This window comes from Ascaphus truei, chromosome 11, assembly GCF_040206685.1.
Source record: "Ascaphus truei isolate aAscTru1 chromosome 11, aAscTru1.hap1, whole genome shotgun sequence".
In the NCBI taxonomy this organism is placed as follows: domain Eukaryota; kingdom Metazoa; phylum Chordata; class Amphibia; order Anura; family Ascaphidae; genus Ascaphus; species Ascaphus truei.
In genome coordinates, this window is record NC_134493.1 from 41,268,477 (window position 1) to 41,285,193 (window position 16,717).

Consider the following 16,717-nt stretch of genomic DNA (forward strand, 5'->3'; position numbering starts at 1 on the left):
CATGTACACGTTTGTCCTAGTGCCCTTTAATTTAAGGGAAATACCTTAGTTTTCCAGGGCTGTTCAGAAAGGCAGAGGTTCCAATATGATGCCGTTGCCCACATAAGGGCTGTTGTGCCTCCAGAGGGTGGGAGCTGTGGCTTGCTCTCCTCCCCCCTCCTCCTCTTCCCCTCACCACGAGGGTTTTAGATTTGCACGCGCGTGCGCCAACAGGGGAGGAGGGGAACTCACGCGGGGCATTTAAACCAAGCATTGACTTTCTTTTTTCCCGCCCACCCATCCCATTAAGAATGTAATGTGATATGTCTAACTATATGTAAGGGATGTCTAACCAAAGTCAAGGGGTTAAACTCCCTTCACAGGGCTGGAAACTGCACTGGTGTCGGGTTTCCTACCTGAACTGGGAGGTGGAGATAATTAAACTCCTTATTGAACAGGTATAAAAGGCAGGAAATGAGAACCTGTCATTGTCCCAGTTTGGAGTCTTTTAGGAGGATCACAGACAGAGCTCCCGCCCATAGGGATCCAGGCTGGTTGACCAGAGGATTTTACCTGGCAACCGTGAGGAACCCAAAGCCTCACGCACCAGAGAAGCCAGCGCACAAAGAAGGGCCAAAGGCTTCCTGGGAGCAGCAGAACCTCAAAACCTGCAACTTGAAAAATCAGAGATAGCGGACCAGCATCAATGTCAGATAAGACTATCAATATTGTTCCCTGTCTTGCTCATATTGTTTATATGTTTTGGAGTTGATAACCAGTTTAGTTGGCCAGCTGCCGTTAGAAAGGGCTGCAGTAAAGTGTAGTTATTTTCCCTAATGGGAATAGGTATTTATTTTATGATTTATGTTTTGTCTTAAAGGGGTAGTGGCCCCAATCTTTTGGTTGCTGTTTTGTGGAGAATAAAATCACTCAAGTTTGGTTTACCCTAAAAAACACAACTTGTAACACTGCATTGTGGTGAGGCCTGAATAATAGGCCGCGCGTATAGTGCCCGCGACGGGTGACGCGACGGGACGGGTGACATCACCCGTCGCCGCTAGTGAAAGTTATATTTCGCTTTGCTGTGACATCGCGGGCTGACTGGCATTTGATTGGTTCAGGGGCTGTCACATGAGGCGACAGCCCTTGAAAAATCAAATATTGACAGCTTCCAAAGTTCGCAACGCTTACCATACGCGCGCACGGCGACGGCAATGCATTTGTTTTTGGGCGACGTCGCCCGTCGCGGGCACTATACACGCACATTGGAGTTGGAGGTGTGTGTGTTCCCGTCTCTTCTTCCCCCACATCCACCACTGCTTTATTTTTTAGCCTTATTTGTGTATTGATGCAGGAAAATAAAGGAAAATAGCGACTCACCTGCATCCCATCAAAATTAAAGAAGAGAGTGACCAAAAAGTTCAAAAATAACTTGGTTTATTGAGACGTGTGATACAGAGGAAACGACACACACGTTTCACGCTTCTTTTTTGGGGGCCTCAGTTATCCTTTTCTGGGCTATTATATATTTTTTGTATTGATGGTATGTCCTATCTTCCTCCTGGGATTATTGATGCTGTTACGGAGGTATATAATTATACAAGGAGATTGGAGTATGGTTTCCGGAACCTGGAATGAGAGCCTGGTCCATGCAAGTGGTACAGCACCGCACCCGAATGAGAGGAGAGCAGCGTGGAGGCAGCCATATTATAACAACCCGCAGATAATGCACACTGCACGTTTATTCTGGCTTTTACAGTGCAGTGTTTGAACCTGACATGGGATTAGTATAAGGGGTATTTAAATGTTTTATTATTATTACCTTGTGTTATACACATTTAAGAGCAGCAGAATGACGCCATGAACGTCCCACACTCAGGATTAATCTGTGTCGTTGCTACAGTTGAATCTATTAAACTCTGAGCTGCAAACAACCAAATCAATACTTGCTTCTCTGCATGAGGGGTGGACAGAAAAAGCATCCCTAACCTGACAGATTTGGGACTCCAAGGCACGTCCCATGGATATAAACCCCAACTTTTGGGCTGCAAAACGTGGCAGAAATTGCGGTGATAAAACACATCTGTAAAATGCCGTGAACAAAACAAAACAAAAAAAAAATGCTGCTTAGTGAATATGATTTATTAAACACACAAATTGGCAGGTCAGTTTCATTTTGCTGGGTTATGACAGATCCAATGCAAATCATTCTTCCCTTAATTATAGAGGTAAATAAGAATTTTAACTCGGGTAGTGTTAGGACCTGCTAACGGTCATGCCCTGAAAGTGGCAGCAGGCTTAAGACGCTTTGGCCAAAGGGTTAAACTAAATGACCCTTTTTCAAGAGAATATATAGGTATTGCACTGTGTATTTTTGTCACATTGGGAGTAGCTTTGGGCTTCTTTGTTTGTTTTTTTGGTTGAATATGATTTATTGTTAGAAGTTCATCTTCCCGCAGCCTCCGTATAATAACCCCCGGATTGTGGCTGAGTGCTCCGTGGGTGCAGAAACTGTCCCTGTATGTAGCAGAGCCCTGTAAGCGCTACTAATGAGGGAGGATGAGCTGTCAGTCGGATCCCCTGCAGAGAGCAGCAGGTGACATATTGTGCATGTGAACCCAAGAGCGCCCCCCGTCCGTATGTGACCCCTGAACACTGTGACGCGAGTCCCTCAGATGGTGGCTTCTCCCTGTTGCAGGGATACATGTTGACAATTCCATTTCCATTTGTTCACAGCGCGTCATGGAAACATGTGGTTTAATTACACCGTTCTCCCCGTCGGTTCTAGCCATTGCTTTTCCGCAGCGATTCTGTGACTGTGAGCACGATTCAGGGGACACATCGGGGGTAATAATAAAAGCTTCCCACAGTGTGGGCACAGGATGAGGGATCAACCGCAATGACTCCACTCCACATGCAGCACAGACTGAGTGTGAGTGTGGGGGGGAGGGGTATGTTTTTTAGTGAAGTTACTAGAAAGCCTGGGATACAAAAAGCTGAGACTTCAGTGACTGATACCAGTGAGACGGTGACACTGCCCGTATTGGGAGTGAGTGTCACTCAGTGCTGAGGAGAGGTTGATGCAGTCTTCCAATGAATGCGACCCACTGCTCCTGATAAATACAGCCTCCCAAGGGAAGGCGTCTCGCAATGAGTGAGATTTGTGGTTGATGTACAGTTTGCATTTATATGTTGGAGCACGTCTAATCCTCACTCAAATGGGCGTTTTTTAACGTGAGGGTTTTATTTTAGGCGGCTAATGACCAGTTTGTGTAATGTGGGGGAGAGAGACAGAATTAACACCACAGGAAGATTATTCTGTGATGCCTTTTTAATTCAGCAAAAAGGAAAGTAACAAGGTCACGGGGGATAGTTACCCTTCCTGTAAGTGTGGCAGAGATGCTCACAAAGGATACGGGGATTCTGTACTTCTTGTGGAACATGAATGAAAGGAGGAAAGTTGTCAGGGAAATGCATCACCGGTACGATCATCATCTCTTCGCATGAAAGGATTGAAGAAATCTGATATAAATCTCTTTAGACTTCAACATGCAAAGTGTGATAATGGGATCCCAAGTGCTCCCGAGTGACGTCCTTCTCACACATGTACTCACCGTCTAACACTATTACTGTACAACTCTGCTGCCAGTGTGCAATTTCACTGAGTGAAGCTGCTTCCCAGTGAGTGAGGCTGCTTCCCAGTGAGTGAGACTGCCTCCCAATGAGTGACGCTGCCTACCAATGAATGACGATGCCTCCCAGTGAGTGACGCTGCCTCCCAGCGAGTGACGCTGCCTCCTGAGTGATGCTGCCTCCCAATGAGTGATGCTGCCTCCCAGTGAGTGACGCTGTCTCCCAGTGAGTGACGCAGTCTCCCAGTGAGTGACGCTGCCTCCCAGTGAGTGACACTGCCTCCTAGTGAGGGACGCTGCCTCCCAAAGAGTGACCCCAATGGGTGAGGTTTTCAGGATATCGCTGCTTTAGCACAGGTGGCTCAATCAGTCCCTGCTTCAGCACAGGTGACTCAATCAGAGGCTGAGACACCTGTGCTGAGCTGAGATAACCTGACTTGGGGGAAGTGGAGGGGGGGCTTGAGGACTGCAGTTGAGCACCCCTGCTTCAGCTGACACGTTACAGTGCAGAAATACTATGTTATTGCATATTTCCTCCTCACGTTATGAATGACCCATCTGATGTACGGGAGAGACAGCGCTCTGTGCAACCGCAACAAACTGGGGCTCAAAATGTGGCACTACCGGCGAGATTTTAAAATGACAAAAGAAATACGGAACTAAAGTGTGTGACAGAGAACAGACCTGGAGCGGTGCGCAAACTGGGGGGTGCGCAAAATTATCTGGGGGGGGGGGTGCGGCAGTTACAGAGGTCCCATGCTCTCCCCCAAAGCATTTAAATGAAATGGCGGGGACCGCACGACGCATCTATAACTAACTTACCATGGATTCCAGTGACGCGTCGTCATGGTAACCCAGCAACAAATGTCGCCGCGGGATCACGTGATGTTGTGTTGCCATGGCAATGTGGAGGGGCGGCGCATGCAGGGGAGGAGAGCAGACAGGGGGCGCAGGGGGAAAAGATTGCACACCGCTGGTTTAAATGACAATACAGACGGGACAGAAAGGAAAACAATTGTTTGCTAACCCATTCACGCATTGCACTGCACCCTATATTACACCGCACTGCACTGGGGGCCCCTCCAGCCATGAAAGCACCCCCATGTGAATGCCACCGATGTCACATTGGCAGATGTCACCTGACATCCAGGGACCCGATCATCCCCCCCCCCCCCCCCTCGTGCAGGGGGCGTCGTGGACATACCCGGATGTCGGTCACCTGGATCCAGATGCTGCACTTCGTCCTTCACATGCTCCCCCGATTATTAAAGAGTCATTAGTGACCCTCTCAAGGAACCGCAGCTCCCTGCTCCCATAGGACAGCTCTTATACAAGAGACCTCATTAAATAGGGTTACAATACATCTCAAAGGGGAGGAATTAGCAGCTGGCAGGGGAAGCATGGCCACACGTGGGTTCCTCGAGGACTCTGGGCAAGGATTCTTCACCTCCAGTGAGTCTCCAAGTTGATACATTGTATCATCTTCAGCACAAGAAGCTTATGGGGCGGGAAGTTCTGCACCTGCCGGGATGAGAGCCGGACATCATCTATTTATTACTCTGTGTATATTCATTTGTCTAATTGTGTATACACAGATATACATTGCTCTGTACTGATATACATTGCACATATTACTCTGTACTGATATACATTGCACATATAGACATTGCTCTGCACCAACATGCATTGTTGTAGATATACACCCCTGTGTACACCGTGTCCAGGAAAAAAAAAAAGTTTGCTTCGTTTTTCATCATATTTGATATATTTCTCGCTCAATCGCCATGAAAATGTGCCCAATGGTAGATCTGTTAAGTAGATTAACACTATATAAGACGCATGATGTAGACAATGAACAGATGTTAACTAAAGTGATGTCACTGTATGATGTCAGAGTCCCAGATGCACTGCGGGAGGTTCGTGTTCATTAAACGAGAGATAGGATTTTTTCCTTCGTAGCTCGTAAATGTGTTACACTGTTGAAAACTAATCTGAAACACTACGATTAGTATAAAGTTTGAGTACAATGTATGGTTCAAAGTGTCCTGCAAATATTTACACAGTATATTGCGCTCTGTAAATATAATTATAGGCTAAAGCAGTAAAATTCAGGGCATTATTGAAAACCCTGCTCTCTGATTGGTTAAAATTCAGGGCATTATCCACAGTAATGCCCCGAATTTCAGCAGTTTGCAAAATGCAGTTTTCAATCTGTTTATTTCCAGCCAATCAGCTTTCAGAACAGCTGAGACAGGGTATGGGGATTGGTTTGAATTAAGTAAAGCTCTGAGACATGGCAGGGGATTGGTCAAAAAGTATCAGCCACGGTTTGACTCCTCCCCCTCCTGAGCTGACTGAGATTTTCTGAGCAGATTCAGTTGAATTGGGGGGGGGGAAGACTGCAAAAAAGTAAGTGTGTTGTGTATAGAGGTGCAGTGTTGTGTGTGGGGGGGTGTAGAGGTGCTGTGTTGTGTGTAGAGCTGGGGGGGAGTCTGCAAAGTTTAGTAAGTGGCTGCATTTTTTATTGTGGTTGCAGTGTGTGTGTTGTGCTGTTGTATGTGTTGCAGCAGTTTGTATAAGTGTAGAGCTGATGTGTGTGTGTGTGTGTGTGTGTGTGTGTGTGTGTGTGTGTGTGTGTGTGTGTGTGTGTGTGTGTGTATATAGAGCTCCAGTGTGTGTGTGTGTGTCAGTAGCAGTGTTTATGGGTGTAGCATGTGTGTGTAGCAGCAGAGTTTGTGTGTGTGTAGAGCTGCTGTGTGTGTAGAGCTGCTGCTGTGTGTGTGTGTAGAGCTGCTGCTGTGTGTGTAGAGGTGCTGTGTAGTGAGTGTAGAGGAGGTGCTGTGTTGTGTGTCTAGAGCTCCAGTATGTGTGTGTGTAGAGGCACTGTGTTGTGTGTGGTGTGTGTGTGTGTGTGTGTGTGTGTGTAGCAGCAATGTGTGTGTGTGTGTGTGTGTGTGTGTGTGTGTGTGTAGCAGCAATGTGTGTGTGTGTGTGTGTGTGTAGCAGCAATGTGTGTGTGTGTGTGTGTGTGTGTGTGTGTGTGTGTGTGTGTGTGTGTGTGTAGCAGCAATGTGTGTGTGTGTGTGTGTGTGTGTGTGTGTGTGTGTGTGTGTGTGTGTGTGTGTGTGTACAGAGGAGGCGGCAGTGTGTGGATATAAATAGCTGCAGTGTAAGAGTGTATAGAGGTGGTTTCATGTATTTACCATTTTATTTGAATAAAAAAATCTATTTAACTATACAAAAGTGTCTATTATTTATGAAATAAGCCTACATTTAGCCTATAATAGTAATAATCCCCTCAGAACAGGGCATTACTGGCCAATAATGCCCTTGCTGGCTTCAACTCTTCCAGCCAGGGCATTATTGGCCAGTAATGCCCTATTCTTCGGGGATTATTACTTAAATATACACACACGCATTTCGCTATGATGGCTTCCTCAGGGCTGATGACAACCTCTCTCTGTCTCTCTCTCTGTCTCTCATACCTGCTCAGGGTGCTGGGTCAGTGCAGGCTGGGCTCGGTCTCATACCTGCTCAGGGTGCTGGGTCTGTGCAGGCTGGGCTCGGTTTCATACCTGCTCAGGGTGCTGGGTCGGTGCAGGCTGGGCTCGGTCTCATACCTGCTCAGGGTGCTGGGTCGGTGCAGGCTGTACTCGGTCTCACACCTGCTCAGGGTGCTGGGTTAGTGCAGGCTGGGCTCAGGCTCTCATACCTGCTCAGGGTGCTGGGTTAGTGCAGGCTGGGCTCAGTCTCATACCTGCTCAGGGTGCTGGGTCCGTGCAGGCTGGGCTCAGTCTCTCATACCTCCTCAGGGTGCTGGGTCAGTGCAGGCTGGGTGTGGATATGCAGATAGAATAATGATAGGCACCAGGAGCTTTTATAGTACAAACAAGAACTTTATTCACAGCCGTTGACAATGCTCTCCATACAAAAAAACAGACCCCTTCTGACATTAACTGGTGGGAAACAATATGTTACTTTGTGCTACTTCCCCTGGTAGCTCTCGCTCCTTTGCTGGGGAGGTACTTATGCTTGTTTCCCTTAGTATTGATTAGATTGGCAATCTCCTGCATAGCGTTAATAGTGCCCCATCTCAGGGGCACCCTTGTTGGGGATAGCGAAAGGGACTAAACCCCAGCTAAATACGGACCCAAATAGGAAGCCGGTATCAAGCTGATGAGTCCAGCAGTGAGCTGGTTAATTGCAGCTACAGACAATTAGCCAGTCTCACCTGTCTCATCAGACAGATAGAAATGCCTCCTGCTTTATCTGCAGGGGATCTCTGTAGCACAGAGAGATCCCAGGGAAGCAGACCCACTATTCCAGCATGCAGCGAACCCTGGAACCTGCCAGAGGGTGCACCCCACGGACACCAACCCCGACCCGGACTGAGGGAAAGAGCCCCTGAAACCAGGTACCTCTTTGGTCTTTGGGGTCAGAGGCCTACCCTCCCAGCCCTGCAGATAGAGACGGGGAAGTGTGGCTCAGCTCTTACAAAGGGATAGGCTGTTGTGTTTATTTTGTATGCTGCCTTTTGTAAGCTACGGGCTAAATAAAAACCAATGGTTATTTCCCCCAAATCTATGTCTCCCGGGTTATACCTCTGCCCTCTTACAGGAGCACAGACTGCTTTTCTGAAATCAGTGTCCCATTACTGTGTGCGACATACCTTGGCCAATCAGAGCTGGCTTTAAAGGTTTGCGTGGCTCGGTGCCGGTGGAGTGTGCGGGGCGTCTTACCTGCTCCGGCATGTCCTCCTGCTCCTCATCTCTGCGACGCTGCGCATCATTTGATGACACGACATCACGTTGTCATGGCAAAGATGAGGCGAAGCCGGATAGAAGGCAAGAGGCACTTACAGAGGCCCCACACTTTCCCCCCCCCCCCCGGCAATCAGTTTAACCGGCCCTGTGATGGCCATACATATTGCATCAGGAGTTTACTAAGGACCTTCCGGTGAGGCCGATCCGATCATTCTCCGGAGCTTCTACCCTGAGAGCTCCCTGCTGAGCACATGATTACTCCTCTTCCCACATGAGAACAATCTTGGGCCATTAGTATAGGCGCTAACTATATAGGGCACGTTCCTTAACTGAAAATAATAAATGGTGACAGGACATCCTTAATGCACATAACTACTGTATATACTTAAACATATATACAAGGCTCATGGTGAGGCACTCTAACTGAACTCCAAGGAACCTGCTTCTGGAACATTGGGCGGAGCTGTATATATCCTTCTAATACTTTTGCATAGTCATCCTCATCACATGGTGGTGAGGGGCAATCCAGAGTGATCCCACCCAGTTAACCTACTAAGGCTATTAACCCTTTACATTACTTAGTAGTCTCCAGAGGGTATAAACAGTATAAAGATATACATTGCTCAGCACATATCTAAACGTACATAGCTTTGTTCTGCACATATTCAAACAGATATTCATTGCTCTGTATATATATATATATATATATATACACACACACACGCATTGGTTTGCGCCTGATACTGATATAGATTTCATGTAGGACAGATGTGAGATAATGTGTACAGAGCGTATCCCAGGAACCCAGTGATGAGTGGACACAAGGGGACATCTGTCACCATCGAGCACCAACTGGGGAGCCAGTCACAGAGTCGCCCCACCTGAGAGACAGAGGATTGTCACTTATTGATCGGACTTCCGAGTATCTCTTGTATTGCGCTTTCTTATCTGGAAGGGCTTTATGTTGATGTTATTGCAGGTGTAAGCTTTCTCTCGTGTGAATGCACAGGCTGAGATTATATATGTAACAGCAGCGCATGCAGAGACGGGAGGCTCGCCACGCAAAGCCGTTTGATTGGCTGCTGCTGGTCGTATGTGTTTATACTGGAGGGTAACTTGTAACACTTGGACTGTAATTGTAAGCTCTTCAGGATAGGGCTTCACTCCCCTGTGTACTCTCGGTGTATACTGCCAGATCTGGCTACATTCTGCACCTAAATATACGTACACTATAGATACAACATCTATTCATGACTTACCCAGCATCGATTCTTTTCCCCTCAAGTCCCACCTTAAAATAAGTGCACTAACACCATGGTTGTTGGAGTAAAACAGGTCACAGCTTTTATTAACAACCATAACAGTCCATAAATAATATAGACATCAAGAGGCAATCAGTTCATGGCTCTCTGTATAATCCTGCAGATTACTATACGCAAATAACACGCAGAGCAGTGTGTACCTGTAACCTACAGAGCAGTGTGTATATGTGACACACAGAGCAGTGTGTACATGTGACACACAGAGCAGTGTGTGTGTGACACACAGAGCAGTGTGTATATGTGACACACAGAGCAGTGTGTATATGTGACACACAGAGCAGTGTATATGTGACACACAGAGCAGTGTGTGTACCAAGCATAGTAGTGTGTCTAACATGCAGAGCAGTATCTGTATGTGACACACAGAGCAATGTGTATCTGTAACACGCAGAGCAGCGCGTATCTGTAACACGCAGAGCAGCGCGTATCTGTAACACGCAGAGCAGCGCGTATCTGTAACACGCAGAGCAGCGCGTATCTGTAACACGCAGAGCAGCGCGTATCTGTAACACGCAGAGCAGCGCGTATCTGTAACACGCAGAGCAGCTTGTACCTGTAACACGCAGAGCAGCGTGTGCCTGTAACACGCAGAGCAGCGCGTATCTGTAACACGCAGAGCAGCGCGTATCTGTAACACGCAGAGCAGCATGTATCTGTAACACTCAGAGCAGCGCGTATCTGTAACATGCAGAGCAGCGCGTATCTGTAACACGCAGAGCAGCTTGTACCTGTAACACGCAGAGCAGCGCGTATCTGTAACACGCAGAGCAGCGCGTATCTGTAGCACGCAGAGCAGCTTGTACCTGTAACACGCAGAGCAGCGCGTATCTGTAACACGCAGAGCAGCGCGTATCTGTAACACGCAGAGCAGCGCGTATCTGTAACATGCAGAGCAGCGTGTATTTATAAATGCATACTGTATCATTATACAGTATTAGTGACGTCACACACACCTCTGCTATAAGTGACGCGCTGAATACTTTAGAACATTTTCTGCATGAAAGGATCTGAAGCTTTACATCTGGGTGAGATAACAGGTGATGGTCATGGGATTGTGCTTCCTCGGGATGTGGGAATGTACCTTCCATCCAGCTGGACCTCCTCCTCGTGCCCGCACAGAATGGGACAGAGCCCACCTACCTCCCAGCCTGATCCCACCCTCTGCATCCTGTCTAAGTACTTGCACGAGCAGAGCTCAGACGGTGTGTGCAGGTTGCACACAGATGCTGCAGACACGGTCATCTGATCTGCATCTCCTCCTGGTTATACTCGGCACTTCTATCAGCGCTGCTGCTAATCTCTGCATCCTAACAGCAGGTGGAATCCTCCCCCTCGATAAGGCAGCCGTGCGCTCTCCATCACAGCGCTGACCCTGTGAAACCAACTCAACTGTGGTAAGTAACACAGATCAAAAAGCTTTCTAAATGTGCGGCGATACACTCAACAAGAGAACTTGGAGAAATGAGGCTCCAGCCTCGGTATCCAATGTCACCACTGACGGACTGAATCTGTCAGCCAGGACAGACCCTCCGACATACAGTGAATGCCAGCTACCTGCAAGGAATCCACCCTCACCAGGGCGCTTGGAGATACATCTCTCCAGCCATTTCTTCCGCTTGCCTCTTCCGATCTGCGGCGTCTTGTACGGACCTCATCCTTACAACGTGGAAGCAAAGTAGTTGGGGGAAAGTCTGTTTGCTGAATTATTGTCCCCGCAGAGTCTCCCACTGGACACGGGATAAATACAGAGATCCCGAAAGGTAACACTGTTTTTGTGAATGAAAAAAAATGATGTTGCTTCAGCTTAATATTCGGTGAAATGGTATTTGGCTCTACGGAGCGAGGTTGTAATGATGGCAATAGGAGACTGGCAGTAAGTTTCAAGCTCTCACTTACATTCCATCAGGCTCACAGCGGCTTGTATTAAATACGTACTCAGATGTACGTTGTTGAGTTGAGATATAAATATATCGCATTAACCCCTAACACTTACCCAGGCCCTGGGAGGAAAGTAATGATCTTATCTCCTGTGAGAGAACCCGGAGTGGTTGGTGTTTGCAGCCGTCTTGTTTGTGGCAGCTGTTAGTGTAGCTGTAGGTAGCCTTCTGTGCGTCCCACTGTGCCCGCTTCCCAAGTAGAGCGCAAAGAATGAATAGAACAAAAGTATGGAGCAACAGCAGGTCGGGTATCCAATACCAACGACTCCAGTATCCTCCCTAGAATCCATGCTGCTCATGTGTTGGGTTCCGTCAGGAGTCTGATCACTAAACCGACCACGTAAGTAGCAAAATAGAAATGGTCCAATGGTAATGGTCCCACTCCTTCAGGTGCAAAACGCGTGGGAGGTTTTGCGTGGGCCATTACTATTTTGTATATGCCTCATTAAAGAACTTTATACTTTTTTCCCAATATGGGTTCCCGTGCTATATCTGGTATTAGTTATCCGGCTTGGTCTGTACTTCTTTCATACTCACAGTGCCAGACATATAGTTTCATGCTGATCTAAAATCCCAGTCTCTCTGTCGTAACAGTTGGATTTCTTATTTAAAACTGTTAGTCTATGCAATAAAAGAAATACATATAGTGCGTTGCCTGTCATGTAGCCGTTCAACGCGAGAGACGTTGTCTGAATCCTGCACCTTTCGTACAGAAATACCTGCATACCGACCCTGTCTTTATTTCAGATACTACCCGACCGTGGCCTGTCGTGGATGGTTTAGTGATCAGACTCCTGCCGGAAGCCACCACATGAGCAGCATGGATTCATGGGAGGACACAGCTCTGCCGCTGGGTCAGAGGAACATCACGGCTAACGCAAATACTTCCCTGGGAGTCAGCGGAGTCACTAATGATATGGTGGTGACCTCGTTCTTAGGGAGTGTCCTTACTGTCATGTGCCTAGTTGGGGTGAGCGGAAACATGTACACGCTAGTGGTGATGAACATGTCTATGAGATTCACGGGGTCCATGTACATTTACATCGTGAACCTGGCACTGGCAGATCTACTGTACTTATCCACCATACCCTTTGTGGTCTGCACATACTTTCTGAAGGATTGGTACTTTGGGGACATCGGTTGCCGGATCCTGTTCAGCCTGGACCTCCTCACCATGCACGCCAGCATCTTCATCCTTACCGTCATGAGTACCGAGAGGTACCTCGCCGTGGTGAAGCCACTGGACACCATCGGCCGCTCCAGGGATTACAGGAGGACAATCACCTGCCTGGTTTGGCTGGTGTCTTTCCTCCTCGCGCTTCCAACCATGATACTAATAGACCTGAGAACAAGCGTCCAGGATGGAATCACCAAGCGCATGTGCCACCCAACCTGGCAGCTGGACGCATACAAAGTCTACCTCACCATCCTGTTCAACACCTGCATCCTTGCCCCGGGGCTGGTCATCTGCTATCTCTACTTTAAGATGGCAACAACCTATTGGAAATCCCAAACCAACGTCTTCAGAAACAAGGAGGTGAAGAGTTGCCCAAGGCAGAAAGTCTTCTACATGATCGTCAGCATCGTTCTGGCTTACTGGGCGTGTTTCATCCCATTCTGGGTCTGGCAGCTGCTCAGCATTTATTGGCAGGCAGCGGGCAACCTCAGCGGTAACACAGCCGTGTATGTCAACTTTTTGGTGACCTGTCTGGCCTACAGCAACAGCTGCATCAACCCCTTCCTGTACACCCTGCTCTCCAAGAACTACAAGGAGTACCTGCGGAGCCGGCACAAGAATGGGGGAGCACGCACCCTGAACAGGAGGACAGCGAGGCTCTCGTCTTGTAGGTCAGTGTCTTCAGGAAGTCACCTCTGCATGGAGACCATTGTCATTGCTCAGCTAAGGGGGCCTGTAGAAGGGGCCAGTACAGTGTGAGAGCCATACGCAACGGTGACACAGGTGACCCCATGAACTGTGGGTACCGCGGAGTTTTCAAACCTACATCACCAGCCGGACAGCAGAATGCACAGATGGGCTTAACACATTCACTGCCGAAGGGGTTGCTGAGTGTCGTTCAGTGTCCATCGTTATCATGTGACACCTCGGCAGCGAAACCCCCACGTGTTGAAACACCAGCTCTCTGACGGGGGTCCGTACACACAGCCATATTTTGTACTTGGGCAGTTGCTACTGTTGGGAATGAGGTGTACGGTTATGTGCAAAGTGATGTACTGCAGGCGACAGCTGGGCCACACCTGTATGTATGTACTGTATGTATGTACTGTATGTATATCTTTATTTATATAGCCCCATCCAGAAACATAGCGCTTTACAATACACGTGACATAATATTATACTCCAATGGGAATAAGTGCATCAGAACAACAGGAAAAGGAGTCCCTGCCCGAAGTGGTACGTTGGGAGAACTTACAGACAGTAGAGGGGGGGGGGGGGGGAGTTGGTTCCGGTAAGTGTGTCTGCAGGGGGGCAAGGTCAGTGCATGAAATGTAAAGATGTAAAGTATCAGCCATCGGGGCTACCCGTGTGCTTCGGTAAAGAGGTGGGCTTTAAGAAAGGTCCTAAAGGTAGAGAGAGAGGGTGCCAGTCGGATATTGAGGGGAACACCTGCATTATTCTGCACCTACACAGAGGGGCAGAGTTGGGGTTCGGTAGATGCAGCCGGGTAGTGATGCCTTTTACTGACCGATTACAAGATCCATTCATATCAATGAAGCAGGTAAAATGGGTAATGGATCAGTTCCTATCTAGGCAAAAGTGAACCAATGGCAGCAATATGATTAGTGAGGGGGAAAATAAGCGGTAATACTACTAATAATACTAATAATACTTTCATCTTTATTTGAATTCATCAGGTATCAAGTTTGACAGTTTTCGTTTACTATCTTTTACAGCTGGGACACTGAGTTTGGGGGGTATTCTTTTTTTTTTTATTATTGGATTCCAGAGATAAGGGGATTAGATCAATCCTGTCCTGCCAGGAGGTCAGTACCCCGACCCCCCTCTTTCCCCCCTCCCCTCCCCCCCCCCCCCCCCGAACAGGACGTTACAGACATTTCCAGGAGAAACGTTCACAAGCAGATAAGAAAAACATAAAGAAATAAAGATGCCCCCGGCTTACAGCTAAACCTGTTCTTATGGTTTCTCCAGTGATTCCTTCCTATTTGTGTTTATATATTTATAAAATGTGCTACCAGGAAGTAATACATTGAGAGCCACCTCTCGGTTCCAAGTATGTCCTGGGCACAGCGTTGTGATAACAAATATATGTATGTATGTCTTTCTCATTCATGTGGTATGTATGTATGTCTTTATTTATATAGCGCCATTAATGTGCACAGCGCGTCACAGCAGTAACACACGTGATAATCATATAAATAACAAATAATACAGATAACACATAATGGGAAAAAGCGCTTCAGACATAAAAGTGACATTTGATATGTGTGCATGAAGATAAACGCCGCCTGGCGGAGAGGCAGCCATGAAATCTGATAGTAACGCGCCACCCACGCAGCCCCCCGATTACTGTACCCCCCGCTCGGGGGCGAGCACCGGTGTTTCCGTCTGGATCCGATGTGCAGCTCATACCCGGCGCTGGAGAGGACTTCCGTCCCATTCACTTGAATGCAGCGGAACTTTCTCCCCGCGCCAGGAAGAAACCGCGCAGCGTGTTGAACAAGGAATTCCTCCTACAGCAATACCTCCAAGCCTATTCCATAATACTGCCTCCCCCCTGCGACATTACCTTCCGGAATCATCCCCACATACTCTCCCGCTGGGATCGTCTGACACCACCGAGGTGACGCGTGTCCGGCACTCCTACCTGATAAGTTATATCCCCTTTTGACATTTTAACCTTGAGAGCTATTCATATGTTTGCACTAACATAAAAGTAATATTTGACTTGACTATATTTCGGAGCGGGAGCTTCTTGTTTTTGTTTGGGGAATTTCTAACTGGAATGGGGTTCGTCTCTTTAAGGGCAATCCAAGCAGCTTAAAAATGTAAAAAAAAATATATATATATATTTTTTGTTATACAGCATTTGATTACCTTTATTGAAAACGAATTACCTAAACTGCTGATCGATCGGGGGAAGTGATCGATCAGCAAAATCCTGCTTCCCAGGGTTCACTAAATGGCCGCCTTTTAAGTTTCAAATCAATCCCTCAGACAGTGTAACCCAGCAGCTACAATGTATTCTTATATTACTAAGGTAACATTATCTGTTGTTACAGTTTGCAGCTCAAACTGCTGGGAATATTGGCAACACATTATCACAGACAGGAAAGTGTTACAATGATCTTGCGCTGCTGGGGAGGTGGGATAAAGCCTACTATAGAAATCAAAGGATGCTCAGTATATTAAGAAGCAGCCCTGGACTCGGAATATTCACAAACTTTTAACATTAGATAGATGCGTTTTTAGGATTCATTGGACTTTAATATTTCCTCATACTCTTTTTTCCCCTTCATATTTCTATTAGAACATTACTAGTCACTTTGCACATTTTCAATATTTGTGGTTACATTATTAGTTAGTAATTCATATGATCAGTTATTCTAGCACATTGTTGCATGTATATCTTAGGGTTTTCTGCAAAGTGCTGTTTTTTCCCCTTTTTATTGACTAAGGGCGCTGGATACTCAGTGGGGGGGGGGGGTGTGGAGGGGCACTGATTTGTGGGCGATTTTGTTTTGCGAATGTTTATTTTTATTTATTTTTGAACACAGGATTGATGCAGGGAGTCTCTGGGGCGGAACCCCATTCATTTCAGTTCACTTCCAGAGATACCTCCGAAGGGGGCGTCAGTATCTCTCTGCTTTTCAAAGCTCCCGCGTCACGCGGGCCAATAAGAAGCCGCACTGAATGACATCACGGCTTCCTATTGGCCCGAGAGCTTTGAAACATGATCCCTGCTTGCCGAGTGGAACGGCTACCGGCACCCCCTACGGAGGTCTGCATCTCCAGAAACAGGGGGTCTCTGGGGCTTAAATTAATAGGATTCGGCTCCGGAGACCCCCCTGCTTCAATCCTGCGTTAACAAAAAAATTGCTAAAAA

General features: G+C 47.4%; 1 protein-coding gene and 1 long non-coding RNA gene across 2 annotated transcripts; one reads left to right on the forward strand and one right to left on the reverse strand.

Annotated features, from left to right (window-relative positions):
* Window positions 1-2,105: 2,105 nt before the first annotated feature.
* LOC142463276 (uncharacterized) lies at window positions 2,106-7,900 on the reverse strand. The gene is made up of 2 exons (XR_012787402.1): window positions 7,232-7,900; window positions 2,106-5,132 (listed from the first exon to the last, which is right to left on the reverse strand). It is a non-coding gene; the product is annotated as an uncharacterized LOC142463276 (long non-coding RNA).
* A 4,503-nt stretch (window positions 7,901-12,403) lies between these two features.
* LOC142462984 (urotensin-2 receptor-like) lies at window positions 12,404-14,054 on the forward strand. Its single transcript, XM_075565184.1, has one exon. The coding sequence runs from the start codon at window positions 12,445-12,447 to the stop codon at window positions 13,567-13,569; it is 1,125 nt and encodes a 374-aa protein (XP_075421299.1). The 5' UTR covers window positions 12,404-12,444; the 3' UTR covers window positions 13,570-14,054.
* Window positions 14,055-16,717: the final 2,663 nt, after the last annotated feature.